The 15580-nt window shown below is 38.7% G+C and overlaps 1 protein-coding gene across 1 annotated transcript in view; it reads left to right on the plus strand.

The window, feature by feature from the left end:
• KCNQ5 (potassium voltage-gated channel subfamily Q member 5) overlaps nt 1-15580 on the plus strand; it is a 680699-nt gene that overhangs the window by 505631 nt on the left and 159488 nt on the right. The window contains exon 3 of the mRNA XM_027852966.1: nt 6094-6220. Coding sequence (XP_027708767.1) covers nt 6094-6220 — 127 coding nt within the window. The remainder of the gene's footprint in view (nt 1-6093; nt 6221-15580) is intronic.

The raw sequence follows: 15580 nt of genomic DNA on the forward strand, positions 1-15580 counted from the left end.
ATTCTGAATAGAACTGTGAGATCCAATTTGGTGTGACTAATTAGCCATAGCTCTTCAAGAATTGGTGCAAATGTCACAGGGTTTATAATGTCAACATTTCATTTTCACAAAAAGAATTCAACTTGATAGCATAAAACCAGGAAAAGCTAAATGGTCACAGCAGCCATCTCACAAATTAGACAAAGGTCACTTAGTGTTTTAATGAACAGTGCTGTTAATTAATGAGAAAACAACTAGAACATGGGCTATTTGGCATTGTAGCACCTTGAAAAAATCAATCAATTTTGACTTAATGCCACTTTAGGAAACACAAGAATAATATAACCCACCAAGACTACTTTGAAATCCCTTAGAGACATGGAAAGGCTATTTCTAGAGTTTGTTAAATGAGGACTTTTCTATCTTTAATATCCAAAAGATAGGGTTAATGGCTGTATCATTGTTCTAGGAAGCAATAGACTTGAATATCATTCATATCTTTCTCACTGAATCTTGGTTTTATTAATTTCTGTCTTTTTTCCTTACTTCTTAACCATTGACAGGAAATATGTTCCTTACGGTATCTTATAAGGATTAATGAGGAAGCCCATTTAGAAGTGTAACGTAGTATAGCACACAGAGCTCAAGAGTCAATATGAAAAGGCCTCTGTCAAGGCTGCTTACTCATCATGTAAATTTCATCCATTCATTCACTTCTAATCCTGTTTCCTCATCTGTAAAATGGGGGTAAAGATGCATCTAATGCTCCTTACCTCACAGAGTTGTAAGAATCAAATAGAATAATGTTTGTTAAACATTTTAATTGCAAAGCAGGATGTACATATTACTGTGGATGATAAGCATATTGTTGATAGGATTTCAGGATGGATAGAAATGTAAATCACTGGGCTTCTGAGAGCTACAGCAGGTGAGTGGCAAAAATTTGTCAAGACATACTTTCTTTACGTTGAGCCTTTCTTCTAAAGAGGCATTGAATCTTATTTCACGTGACCCTTTTCTACCTTCTTGAGGAAAGAGTAAACATTTCTTTATAGGTAGAAACTAAGAGAAGGAAGGAACAGCTAGGTAGCACAGCGGATAGAGGGCCGAGCCTGGACTCAGGAAGTTGCTGTGGTGGTGATGGTGGTTGTTATTGTTGTTGTTTCCAGTTGTTTTCAGTTGTATCCAACTCTCTGTGATACAATTTGGGGTTTTCTTGGCTAAGATACCAGGGTGGTTTGCCATTTCCTTCTCTGGCTCATTTTACAGATGAGGAAACTGAGGCAAACAGGGGTAAGTGACTTGCCCAGGGTCACACAGCTAGTAAATGTCTGAGGCCAGATTTCAATTCATGAGGATTAAGTATTCCTGACTTCAGGCCTGGAATGCTATCCAAACACAAGGCATCCCAAAAGTCTTCAGTCTTTTTTCAGTTCATGTCCCATTCTTCATGACTCCATTTGAAGTTTTCTTGGCAGAGATACTGGAGTGGTTTGCCATTTCTTTCACCAGCTCATTTTACAGATGAGGAAACTGAGGCAAACAGGGATAAGTGACTTACCCATGTTCACACAGCAAGTAAGTATCTGAGGCCAGATTTGAACTCAGGAAGATGAGTCTTCCTGACTCCAGTCCTGGTGCTCTATCCACTTCACCACTCTAGCTGTCCCTGAGTTCAAATTCAGATGACCTGAGTTCAAATTCAGCCTTGGACATTTACTAGGTGTGTGACCCTGGGCAAGTCACTTAACACTGTTTGCCTCAGTTTCCTCATCTGTAAAATGAGCCAGAGAAGGAAATGGCAAACCACTCAAGTATCTTTGTCAAGAAAACCCCAAATGGAGTCATGAAGAGTTCACCATGACTGAAAGAACTAAACAACAGCAACAACAAAGATAAGGAATATTAACCAACCTAACCAGAAAACTAGAGCTAAAGAGTGGCAAAAGCCAAACTATTACACTCCTGACTGTAAGGTCCAACAAATATGAGTGGAACTATCCCTAGTGCAAATTTAAATCAAGTTTAGAGACTCCAGAATATAATTTAGCTGTAGTGTAGTGGAAAGAGCACTAAACTAAAGTCAGAACACTTGGGTTCAAATCCCAGCTCTAACACCATGTGACCTTAGGTAAGTAACAGCCTCTCTGTGCCTCATATCCCCATCTCTAAAGTGGGGAAGATAATAATAACACATTTACATAGCACTCTAAAAATTACAAATTATATCTATCTGTTATTATTACTAATATTATTGACCTTAATAATAAATATACAGGTTTCACTACCAAAGAAAGATTTACAATACTTGACAATGAGCAGTGAGATAAAGCATTGAATAGTCTCTTATACATAGTGTTTTGGGAACTATAAGCAAGTCACTTAAATTCTCAATGCCCTAGGCAAATCACTAGGCTTTACCATTGTGCCTTTCACTTCATTTGGGAGCCAGTGGTAAAGTTTGCCCCTAGGGTGTGCCAGCACATCTCAGTACGCTGGGCCTGTACCCTATCCATGCCTGTAGAGACCTCCATGTTTAGTAGTTTCAGTAAATCAGTGGAAGTAAGCAGCAAAACTGATGTATTGGAAATCTAATTGCTAGTGATTTATGGAAGAACAAGACAAGTCTCTATCAGCCTGTGATCTGTTTCTCTTACAGGATCTAGACCTGGAAAGGATAGTAGAGATTACCTAACTCAAGGATTCTTAACCTGAGTCTACAGATAGATTTCATGTGGTCTGTGAACTTGGATGGAAAAAAAAATTACATCTTCATTTTCACTGACCACTAACTGAAATTTAGTATTTCCTGAAATTATTTTTATAATATTATCATCATAAGGGGCCCACAGGCTTCACTACAATGCCAAAGGGGTCTGTGGCACACACAAAGGTTAAGAGTCCCTGATATGTCCTATCCCTGTTCCCTCATGCAGATTAAGAAACTGAAACCCAGAGGGTTAAATATCTCATACAAGGTTATGCAGCAAGTAAGTGGCAGAGAATGAATTTGAATCCAGGTCTTCTGACTCTACATGTTCTCTCGTCTATATCATTCTTATTTCTGCTAGATAATAGTTAATAGAAAAGTAATGTGAAATATTACTCTCTAGTCTTCATGTAATGAAATTTCTACTGTGAAATCCATAATCTCAAGTCTTAAAAAAAAATTATGCAAGTAACATGTTTGGTTTTGGAAAGGATTACACTCAGGTTCCCTGTGGCTAAACTACTAGCTTATACCTCAGGACAAATTGTACCTTTCTACAATATACAAAATATCTCTCCTTGCTTATAGTCAAGGTTTGAAAAATACATCCTCTGTGTTTTTCTGTCCCCTAGAGTCTCATGATACTAGTAAGATTAATAGCCAAGTTCAGTATATCATGTTAATTTTAGATTCTTTCATTTAATTGGTTCTTCTCTTTCCTTTTTTTACTTCTCTTTACTAATTTTGTTGCCTTGGACAAGTCACTTAACTTGTCTGGGAGTCGGTTTCTTCAACTGTTAAAAGAAGAGGTAGAACTTAATGGCTTTTAACCCTATGATCCTATGACCCTGTGACCACATATGTAATTGAAGATTCTCTTATACCATCTATGTGCCAACAGCTTAACTTTTGGTACTATGTCTACCATCTCTCATCAGTAACTCAAGATGTTTCCTCTTCACAAGCAAGAGGGCATCCCCTGTGTACCCTCTTCAGCATAAGGGAAGCATCAGGCTTTTAATTCCATGTGTTTATTCTCACTAATAATATTATTATTACGAGTGGTAGTAGTAATAACAGTGGCAGTAGTAGTAGTCAAAGCAGTCATAATAATATTAGCAATAATAGTAGTAAAAGTAGTTATAATAATAGGTGAAGTAGTTAGTAGTAGTAGTAGTTGAAATAGTTATAATAATAGTAGTAATCAAAGTAGTTATAGTAGTAGTAGTTGAAGTAATTATAATAGGAAGAGTAGCAGTAGTTGTAATAATAGTAGTAGCAGTAGTAGTAGTAGTAATAGTAGTAGTAGTCAAAGTAGTTCTAATAATAGTAGTCAAAGTAGTTAGTAATTGAAGTAGTTATAATAGTAGTAGTGGGAGTAGTCAAAGCAGTTATAGTAGTAGTTAAAGCAGTTATAATAATAGTAGCAGTAGTTGAAGTAGTTGTAGTAGTATTAGATGAAGTAGTTATAAATAATAATAGAAGTAATCAGGGTAGTTATAATAGTAGTAGTAGTAGCAGTAGTAGTAGCAGCAGCATTTTTACAGTGCTTTAAGGTCAGCCAAACATATTGCATACATTATCTCATTTGATCATTACAATAACTCTGTGAGATCAATGCTGCAATTAACCCCACTTTACAAATGGGGAGACTAAGACTGAGAGAGGTCAAAGGTGTGAGACAGCATTTGAACTCCAGTCTTTCTGACTCCCACTACTGCCACTGCCACATAGGGAGGAAAGAATTGGGGTTACTCTGATTTTTTGTTTTGTTTTAAGAGCCCTATGAAATAGCAAAGAACCAGTTTTGATCAACATAGCACTTGTTCCCAAGCTAATCAGTACAACAAGTTAATTATGTCATTCTTGACAGGGAAAAGCTTTTACCTTCCAAATGTAATTTTGGTCTTTTATTCTGTGACAAGCCACTAAATGAGCCATTTCACGTTTTCCTTTCCCCTCGGTTAACTCCCAACTCTTCCTAAATGATTCCAAAGTCACAGATCCATAACCATGATGTTATCATGCCTCACAGAGGGGCAAGATAACACAACAAACTAACCTGTCAAAGGGTACCAAGTTCTTGGTATTCGATTTCTCCTCTTATGCAAGAGATGTGTACTACAAATGAATGTCCACACTCCCGTGGTCTGCTGTTTTGCAATAATGTAATTAAATTATAAGGAAAAGGATTGAACCATGGTTTCATTGATATAGGGAACTCTCAGGTGACAAATTCCTCTACCAGGGCAGGGTGGCACTTTCTCTGCAACATAGAGTCATAGAGAGTTAACTAAAGCAAGGAGAGGTTAAGTTATTTCCTCAGGGTCACACAGCCAGTATGTGACAGAGGCAAAGCTTGAACTCAGGCCTGTCCAGCTCCTAGGCCAGCACCATGCTGTCTCATTTAAAACTAAAAAAAAATAATAATAATAACAAAATTAATGTGTAAACGTTTGCTTCTCTACTAAGCGGGTCAGCCTCACAGGCCTGAGAATTCTCTCTCTCTCTCTCTCTCTCTCTCTCTCACACTCTCTCTCTCTCTCTCTCTTCTCTCTCTCTCCTTCTCTCTATTTCTCTTTCTCTCTCTCCCTTATTGAAATGAAAATGTTTTCTACCCAATATATACACTTGAAATTAGGTTCCTGGTTTTAAATTCAAACATTCTACATTACTATGTAGCTAATATAAAGCCAACTACTCCTCCATATGGATTGGACAGGATATGACAGTTACTCAGCCTACGTATCTGAAATTGAATCAGAGCCCTAAAATGTAAAGACTTGAAGAGGAATAATAGAAGAAGAAGAATATTTTGCTGCATGTATGTTGTTCAGTCATTTCAGTAATGTCCACTCTTTCATGATCCCATTTGGGAATTTCTTAGCAAAGATACTGGAGTGGTTTGCCATTTTCTTCTCCAGTCAATCTAGTGGATCTATTTTGTCAGACAATCAGAGGTTAAATGACTTGCCCAGGGTCACATAGCTAAGAAGTATCTGAGGCTGGATTTGAACTCAGGTCTTCCTGGCTCCAGGCCCAGTGCTCCATCCACTGAGCCACCAACTGCCATGTATGTGCAAGGATCTTATTTTGTTGTAGTTTGACTCAGAAAAAAGGAACAAAAGCATCATGATACAGTAGGAAAAGTCGTGGTGTGATATAATAGAAAAAGTCAGAGCCACTGGATTTGAATCTAAGTACTATCATTAGTTTCCTTGAGACCTTGGGTAAGTCATCACCCCACTCTGGCCTTCAGTTTGAGAGGTTTGGACTAGATGACCTCCAAGGTCCAGTTAAAACTGAGAATTTCAGGTAATGACTATGTATTCAGAGCTACTCAAAAGCTTACTAGTTTCCTCTGAAATGCCTACCACAAACATATTTTTATTTGTCTTTTATAGGAGTTTGTGATGATTGTCGTCTTTGGTTTGGAGTTCATCATCCGTATCTGGTCAGCTGGCTGCTGCTGTCGCTACAGAGGATGGCAAGGAAGATTTCGATTTGCCAGAAAACCATTCTGTGTTATAGGTGAGCATCAAAGCAATGATACAGACCAGCAATGATAGTACCAAGTCCTTTTCTGGGTCTCCCATATTGATGCAGATGAAATTGATACAGTGCTTCAGGGCTGATCTGAACTAAGCATTGATTTCAACATGTACCAACATTCCCCTTTACTATGATAAATGACACAGTACTCTGATTGAGATTACCTGGGATGGATAAATTGTCTAACGGCCATAAAATGCCCATCAATGAGCACCATGGAAATATTGCATTCAAAGGATTCCCTTTCACTGACACAAAAGAACATGTTCATGATTGGTTAGCTGGCTTGGATTTTTTTAAGGATACACAGAGCAAGGGAGAAGTTAGCAGTTTCTAGATGACCCTAAATAAAAGGTCATAACTACTTTCACATAGTCCCTCACCAACCAACCCTGCCGGTTTGGAAACCTAAAATGTGATGATCTGTACCAAAAGTCACAGTGCACAGTTCTGTTGTTAAAGACCTTTGAGAAATATGGAGCGGGGGCTTAAATAGCATGTCGAGGCAAGGAAGACTTGGTTTAAAGTCATCCCAGGCCTTTGCACTGGAGCTACTCTCCCAACACTCACACTGCCTGAGTAGGTCCCCAGCAGCAGCTACTACATCTCCCCTCGGGGCACTAAGGGTATCCCTTAGCTGGGGGGGATGGAGAGAATGTCTTTCCAATTCTATAGCTCACGAGCCCCCACCAGTGTGTCTCACATTATTATTTGACATCAATTAGTGAGTTAGAGTTAATTAGGTTTTAGTGTTTTCTGAACTCTGGAGACAAGCCCTATGGATTTTCTCACACTCAGCTGACACAACCAGGCCTGGGCTAGATGTAATAGCTTCTGTCTTCTACTTACTAACACAACCAGATAGATTCAAGGAATATCCAGCATAAGTATTATTTGTCTTACCCTACTTTTATTTTGGGGGCTGATAGGTAAGCCTGGAGGCAGGAAGGTTCATCTTCCTAAATTCAAATCTGGCCTCAAACTCTTAGTAGCTGGGTGACCCTGGGCAAGTCACTTAACCTTGTTTGCCTCAGTTTCCTTATTTGTAAAATGAGCTAGAGAAAGAAATGGCAAATCACTCCAGTATCTTTGCCAAGAAAACCCCCGAATGGAGTCATGAAGAGTCAAACACAACTGAAATGACTGCATAACAACCAGTTCTATTTCAAATTTTATGAAGGTCTGTGTAAAATATGAGCTAAGTGCTTCCTCGATGTAAGCAGACTAACACTAAATCTGCATCCAACTAGGATGCTCTGAATCCTTTCTACTTGGATACCAGCATTAAGTGGCATAATATTAGATGCTGTTAATCATGATACAAACAGAATGTTTAAGGAGCATGGCTGCCACACTAACTGAACTTAGGACAAGTATCCTATCACCCACATCATTTATCAAAGACTGAGTTCTCCCTCATTCTCTCTGATCTTTCTCTATATCAATTTTTAGACTGAAGTTCAAACCAAAATGGAATGTGGGGACCGCAATATTGTTTAGCCCTCTTCTTCCATTATTGCCATAGTTGATGCTTCCCTTTTTTTTCAATATTCAGTATCAAGACCTAACTCCAAGATTCTCATGACCTCTAACACAGGCAGAGATCTTGATCTTAGATCTGGAGCTAGAAGAGACCTCAAAGATTATCTAGTTCAATGCTCTAATTTTATTGATAAAGAAAGGAGGAAAGGGAATAAGTATTTTTAAGAACCTACTATGTGGGGGGAAAGAACCTACCATGTGCCAAGCACTGTGCTAAGAACTTTACAAATATCTCATTTTTTTCATTAACAACAATCCTATAAAGTAGGTGCTATTATTATCCTCATTTTACAGTTGAGGAAACTGAGGCAAACAGAGATTAAATGACTTACCCAGTATCACATAGCTAACAAGTATCTGAGGCCAGAGTTTAACTTAGGACTTCTCGACTCCAGGCCCAGCACTCTATTTGCTGTGCCACCTAAGAGCCTGTGATGAGTAAACTGAGGCCCAATGAAAATTAAGTGATTTGCCCAAGGTCATGCAGATAGTCTTCAGAAGGTGTTTTCAGGCATGCAGGTGTCACTAACTTGTCACTTTCCAGTCCTGTTCATGAATTCTGTGCCTTAAAATCTTCAGAAGCCTATAGAACAATCTACTACATGAAATTCTCCCCAGATATGTGCACAACAGAGGAACACTCAGACTAATATAGGGGAAGCCACTTGGGATCTAGACTCCTTGGAGCTGCACTGCTTTGTCACCCAGAGACCATTCTTGGCTTTCTCCCTCTCCCTCATGATGACACATTCAGTTCTACAGGGAAATAGCCAGCAGAACACTAGGCTAGCTTGGGTCTTAGAAGCTGACTCCAGGAAGTCCCGGAAGATGAGAGATTCTTGCCAAGGGTCATAGTCTATTAAGTAGCTGAGGCAGAATTTCAACGCAGGGCCTGCTGACTCTAAGACCAGTGCTCTGTCCATTATTCCATGTCACCATCATTGATTTAGAACTGTTGTCATTGTTTGTCAAAGGCTGGAAAGAACCGCAAAGGTCATCTAACCCAACTTACCCATTTCATAGATGAGGAAACTGAGACCAAGAGAGGAAAAGTAATTAGCCCAAAGTCACACAAGCAGCAAGTAGCAGAGCAGGGATTCCAATCTAGATTTTCTAACTACAAATCCAGTATTCTTCCCAATAAAGCCATGAAGCCTTCCCAAAATTAAATCCTATTTAGTTATATGAATTACCTTTATCATTAACAATAAGAATAGCTCATGTTCCTGTAGAAATCCTTTAATATTTACAAATTTGTTGCCCCAAAGTATTTCTGTAAGGCAACGATAATCAACCCCATTTTATAGAAGATAAACTTGGAAGACTTTGTTATGACTAAAGAGCATGGTATACTGGAAAGAACACTGGAATGGAAGTCTAGAAGGTGGGTTCAAATCCTAGTTAGATCTAACCCACTGTGTGATCACAAGCAACTCACTTCCCATTTCAGGGCTTCCACGGTAAAATAAAGAGGGTTGGCCTAAGGGATCTCTTACAGTGCTAACGTTCTGTGATTTATTCGAATTGACCACTTCTTTTCATTATCTGGTCGCTTTGATATACAAGTACAAGCTTTTTTTTTTCACAGAATATTTTATTAAGTTGAGTCTTTCATGTCAAGATTCAGCATTATTTTTTCAAACTTGGGGGGAAGAAAGATAAAGCTCAAAGTGAATTGTAGATGACCACAGTCCTCAGATGCCTCTCTGGGGCTGGATCCAGACTACTGCTATTTATTTGTCTAAATATCTCTTCTCTCAGAAGATGTGATTCTTTCTGTTGTCAGAGTTGTTATGCTACCTTACAGGCCACAAGGTGGGTGTGGGAATCCTTGATTTTCAGGCCTAGCCCACCCAGAAGCATGTAAGTGAAGAGACTTGATATTTCTCAGACTTTCTTGTTTCACTCTCTCCCTTCTCAGCCAGCATAAGCTGCCTCATAGGGCATGGTAACCTGATCCCAGGCTGCCTTACAAAAAAAGTACTTTGTATTCCGCAGGGAACCAAAACTAACCAATCCAGATAACAGATGGGCAGCCAAAATTCACTCAACTTTTACGGTATGAGAAAGGTTTTGTGGATGATTACAGGAATCTCCCACTCCAGATTTTAAAACCAATTTAAAATTGGTTTCTGTCCAATACCAGGGGTTGGGGGAGCATTTATTCTGGCATAGGAGCTAGGCAGAAAATTCCATCTATAAGAGCCTGCTACCTTTCGATAACTGCTTCTAGTCTGCAGATGCATCTGCTGCCAGGTCCTTGAATCCCTTCTCTTCCTGCCTCAGATACCTATGTTTCTTAAAAAGAAGAAAGAAAGACTGCAAAATAGCATCCTATTCTCTTTGATCCATCCCTCCTGTTAGAGGCCCACATGGGTTGATACATACCTCACAGTTTGGGTGTCATTTTATGTAGAGAGCTGTGATTTAATTGAATTCAAAGTACAGTATTGTCTGGTCTTTTTATTCCTGCTTAAATTAATTGTTTTGCAAAAGGAGTTAATGTCGTCAAAGTGAAGCCCAGTGATAACTGGTTCAAGGGACAGGACTGGTATTTGGGTTTGGGATAACTGTTACTTCTAGCTTATACTGCATGTACATGTTATGATTTCATCAAATGAGATAATATTTGTAAAGCATTTAGCACAGTGCCAGGTACATAGTAGACACTATATTAACGCTTATGCCCTTACCTCCCTTATCTGGGGTCTAACTAAATCTGTATAATAATGAGCTATGTTATAATGGAGGCTCATTTGGTAGTGGCATAGCCTGTCATGAAAGGAATTTGATTAAAGTAATAAAACAGATACATGGCACAGGCTAGAGCCCTGTGCTGGAAATCATGAAGACTCATCCTCATGAGTTCATATCTGGCCTCAGATATTTACCAGCTATGTGACCCTGGGCAAGTCACTTAACCCTGTTTGCCTCAGTTTCCTCATCTGTAAAATGAGTTGGAGAAAGAAATGGCAAATCACTCTAGTATCTTTGTCAAAAAAGACCCAAATGGGTTCACAAAGAGTCAAACACGACTGAAAACAACTGAACAAAAACAAAATAAAGTATTGTTGCTGTTCATTCTCAAAGAGAACCAATGACATCAGGAGCATGACATCTTGACTTGCAAGTGAACTGGATTTAAGTGAGGCTGGGCTGTGCAACCTCACTTTCTCCTCCAGAGTCATGGAGTCCAGTGGCAAGACATGGGTCATTACGATTGGCAATGACCCCAGATTCTATGGGAGACCCTAGCCTTTTTAATCTAAGGTCTTTCCCAGTTCTCAATTTGTCTGAGGCAACACCCATTCAATGTTAAAGGCTAGGCAAGAATTGAGGCAAAAGATAGATGGCCTGCTCTGACTTTACAAAAGAATCAGTTTGGGAGGGGGAGACCCTCAGAGTTTCTGGTCAGAACAAAAACAATTGCTATTTACACTCATTCTGAGCCATCAAAATCCAAATTATGAGCAAGTGAAGCTTAGACTAGGACCTATTATTGGCCAATCAGTGAGAGCCAGAATGATTTGGGTTTAAAGACATAGTCTAGTAGCTCCATTTGAATCCCAATGGGCTTTATCAATGCCTGGTTTACCAGAACTATATTTCAAGAAATCATAAATGAAAACTATATGAGACAAAAGTCAATTGTCTCAGTGTTTTGGGGGAAAAAAACAACAGACAGAATAAATAAATAAAGTAAAGTAAATGCTTTACAACAGGTTGTACAAAAATTATGTTCTTGTTTAGATTTTTTTTGGCTATTTAGAACAAAATCTGGTTAATTAATGACGATCATAGTCATGATCTAAGTTCACATTTATACGGTACCATGTTTTTAGGTCTAGATTTATGATTTCATTGGTATAGGGAACTCCCATTAAGGAAATTCCCCTTATCAATTCAAGTCAGTGCCTGCTCTCCAACTTACAGTTATAGAGAGTCCCCTAGGGCACTAAGAGGTCAAGGGGCTTGCCCAGGGTTGTATAGCCACTACATATGAGAGACTAGATTTGAACCCAGGTCTTCCTGACCATAAGGTCACAGGTCTCTATTCACTGTACCACTCTGATTCTCAAATAGAGCCTTGCAGTTTATTAAAAATATGTTCATTTGTCTAAGGGCAGCATAGCTCTGACCTAGCAAGAGGTAAGAAAATGGAATAGATGACTTCTCACTGGCGCCTAGGATTCTGTGATTTGACATCCATGTCAAATGTCCTCCTTAGATACCCCTTGGAAATCTTCCAACTATTCACAAAAGGAGAGCATCCAGAAAATTGTTGTGGCCTACACATTGGTTCATGAGAACATACGTGAAGACTACTACCTTTGATACGGAGGTCCTGGTCATTGTCCATTGGCCCATCTTGCGATTAATCACAGCTAACTGTAGCCAATAAAGTGACTAGCAACCCATTTGTGTTGTTGAGCCCCAGAATGACTATTTCACAGTTTTATGCTGCAGTATGGGATTTGTTTGTTTCTTTTTTTGTTGTATGTAGGCAAGGGCCAAGTCTCAACGACTTTCTGGTTCTCTCTTCCCAGACTGTTCTCTCTGCCCCACCATGCCAAAAAGACAGTGACAGAGCACTGCAAGAAATCACTAACTTGTGAAAAATACACATATCTATATTTTCATGTTTTATAAAACATCTTTTAGCTGTGTTTAAACTGAGTGAAGACATCTATGTCCTTTCTTAAAACTAGGAGTTTTCTTTCACTGCCCTATTGATTTAACTTTCTTTGTGTTTGGGGGGAGTCACTTTAAAGCTGGTAAGAACCTATCTTCAATAAAAGAACCTCCTTCTTACATCTCCAGTTTGTTCAATGCACATCCCTCCCAGCACAGTAGTAATGATATTTTCACAGATTTGGGCATTGATCATTATACTCTTGGTTAACAGAATGTTCTTGGTTTAGCACTTAATAATTACTATCCACATTGTCCTTAATTTACCTGGGCTGTCTACCTGTGCTATAAACATTTGGTGATTAACTTTGTAGTCTGACACAGATTATTCAGACTAGCAGCCAAAGTGGTAAAAATGTTCAGATTGTCTCACAAAAGTGATTTCATAGTCTTTTTTCTAGCTTTCATTAATGACCTTCCATAGCAAGTGGTACCAAAGAGTGGTACTTAAATTATAGTAATGAGTCTAATCTGTCAGAAAGTCTGACATATTATTTCTCACAGTGACTCCTTGGGCCCTTGGGTGTCTTCTTATGAAGAAAGCTATATTTGTGCATCTTTTTTCAGTCTTGAAATGTATCTCCTGGGAAGCATAACACATCAGTCTGATATTATGCATGAATCTATACTTAGAATTATACACACACACCTACACACATACACACATAACATATATATGTATATAGGTCTCTTTCATTCCTGTTTTAAAAACTTTTTTTAAACAAGTTGATCCCTTATTAGGAGTAGAGGGGTAAATCACAAGAGAGACATTTCTCTCTCAAACATATTCCTTTGAAGCTTGATACCAAGCCTTCAAGAAAATGTCAATAATTGTTGTGTTTAGGAAAAGAAAAAAATCATAAACCAGACTTCAAGCTTCACTAAAACCAAAAAGTAAAGTGACTAGCTGTATTGTGATTGCCGGCACACATGTACCAGTCCTGATCCATCAGTGTGGACTTATCTTAATAAGGAGACAGCTGCCTATGTATTCAGAAGGTGGATCAATGGAGTTCCAAAACTGGAACTCCACCCTCCACCATTTTTAAACTAATATATATGCAGTCCCTTCCTCTTCCATCATTGGTTTTAAAGAGTTCTGTTAAAAAATTATTGTTTTTCAATACCTTTGTCTTCTCACAGTTCTAACTTAGATTTTTATACTATTTCCTCTCTGATATATTTCTAGCTCACACTTTCCTTTAATTCAATGTGTCCAAAGCCTGAAAAAAAATATAGACTAATTCTACAAGTTTGTCCAAGTTGATCATTTGAAGTTGAGCCCTAATTATTACATGAAAACCAGCATGTTTTATCAGAATCACAGACTTTGAGTTGGAAGGGACCTCAGTCGTCAACTTATCTAAACCATGCCCAAAAGGAATTCCCACTTTAAAAGATTTGGTGAGGTCATTCAGCCTGTGTTTGAAGACTCCCAGTGAAGAAGAATCTACCACCGCCTAAGACAGCCCATATTCCACTTTTGAACAGCTCTATTTATCAACACATTCCTCCTAAGACTAACTCTTCAACTCTCAGTCCTAACATGTCCAGTTCCTTCAATCTCTTGTTCTTGTTAGGTTGTTTTTCAGTAGTGTCCAACTCTTCATTGACACCATTTGGGGTTTTGCTGGCAGAGATACTGGAGTGATTTGCCATTTCCTTCTCCAGCTCATTTACAAATGAGGAAACTGAGGCAAACAGAATTAAGTGACTTGCTGAGGGTCACACAGTAAGTGTCTGAGGCCAGATTTGAACTCAGGAAGATGAATCTTCCTGACTCCAGGTCCAGCATTGTATCCACTGGGCCACCTAACTACCCACTGGCCCTTTATCAATCTTGTTACCCTCCTCTGCATACTCTTCAGTTTATCAACGTCTTTCTTAAACTGTGACACCCAGAACTGAGCACAACATTCCAGAAGTGGTCTGCCAAGGACAGGGGAAAGAATGACTACCGCCTCTTTAATTCCTGAAAGCTATGCAGACCAAGATGGTATTTGTTTTCCACTTCAGTCGAAGTAATCATACCAAAAAGAAAAAAAAATCATGGAACAGAAGAGACATAATCATGATGAATCAGCCAAACCTTTAACCTACTTGGATGGTCAAGAAATGCTGTATGCTCAGTTATTTTTGTTACTTTTGTTTTAATTAAATGGTATCCACGGCCAGCAGGAAGTGTTCAGGGAATCAGAGAACCTTCTGCAAATCTCTTTAAGAAAGAGAAAGAACAGGTCTGAAATTTGCAGACAAGATGCTGGATATGTATTTTGCATCCATGAAAGTAACAGAATCATTTTGCATATTGCTGCCATCTGCCTTGAAAGAGAAATAGGGGGAAAAAAAGCAGTCACACAACTTGTAGTTAGTTACTTTGCAGTTCCCATCTATACTTGAGGCTCCCAAAGTGCTGCCCCCAGGGAAACTGCAAAGCAATAACCATAAAATGAGTTCCTGTGGGCACTTCACCACCTCCTTGAATGGGATTCAGAACAGTCCTGCTTTATACCAAATTTCACCCCATAATGAACACTGCTACCTGGCTACCAGTGTATTTCCTAATTGGCCAGATTACTCAGAGCAAGAGAACTTCTCCTTGGGAATACTTTGAAATGGTTGTTAGTTCTTAAAGGCCATTCAGGTGCTTTTTTAGGAAATTATTACTCTGGTGCACTATATTTGAACTCATGGAATAGCCTGAACACCTGGCATGATCTGGGAGAATCCATAGAATGCTTTGCTTCTAGCCAAATGTACAACTGCTTCTCAAAACTTAAAGCTACATGGCTTTACCTGACAGCTGAGTATTTACCTTTTCTAGTGATGTAAACTTCAAGACTTTAAGAATATGCTATACTGTGTATATTACACAAGGAGATATTTTATAGAGTTTATTTAGGTTAAGAAATTGGGTGGAATAATTTAATATCAATTCATTCCTAATCAGTAAGAATTGGTTCCTTAAATATTAATAAAAGAAAGAACGTGGTGGAATAGCAAGAATGTTGGAATGAAAATTGGGAAACCTGAGTCTGAGTCCAAGTTCTTCTACCAGCTAGCTGTGAGCGTGTCAAGTCAATTAAATTGTCGGTGCCTGTTTCC

This window comes from Vombatus ursinus, unplaced genomic scaffold (genome assembly GCF_900497805.2).
Source record: "Vombatus ursinus unplaced genomic scaffold, bare-nosed wombat genome assembly UNPS02009835.1, whole genome shotgun sequence".
Classification (NCBI taxonomy): Eukaryota; Metazoa; Chordata; class Mammalia; order Diprotodontia; family Vombatidae; genus Vombatus; species Vombatus ursinus.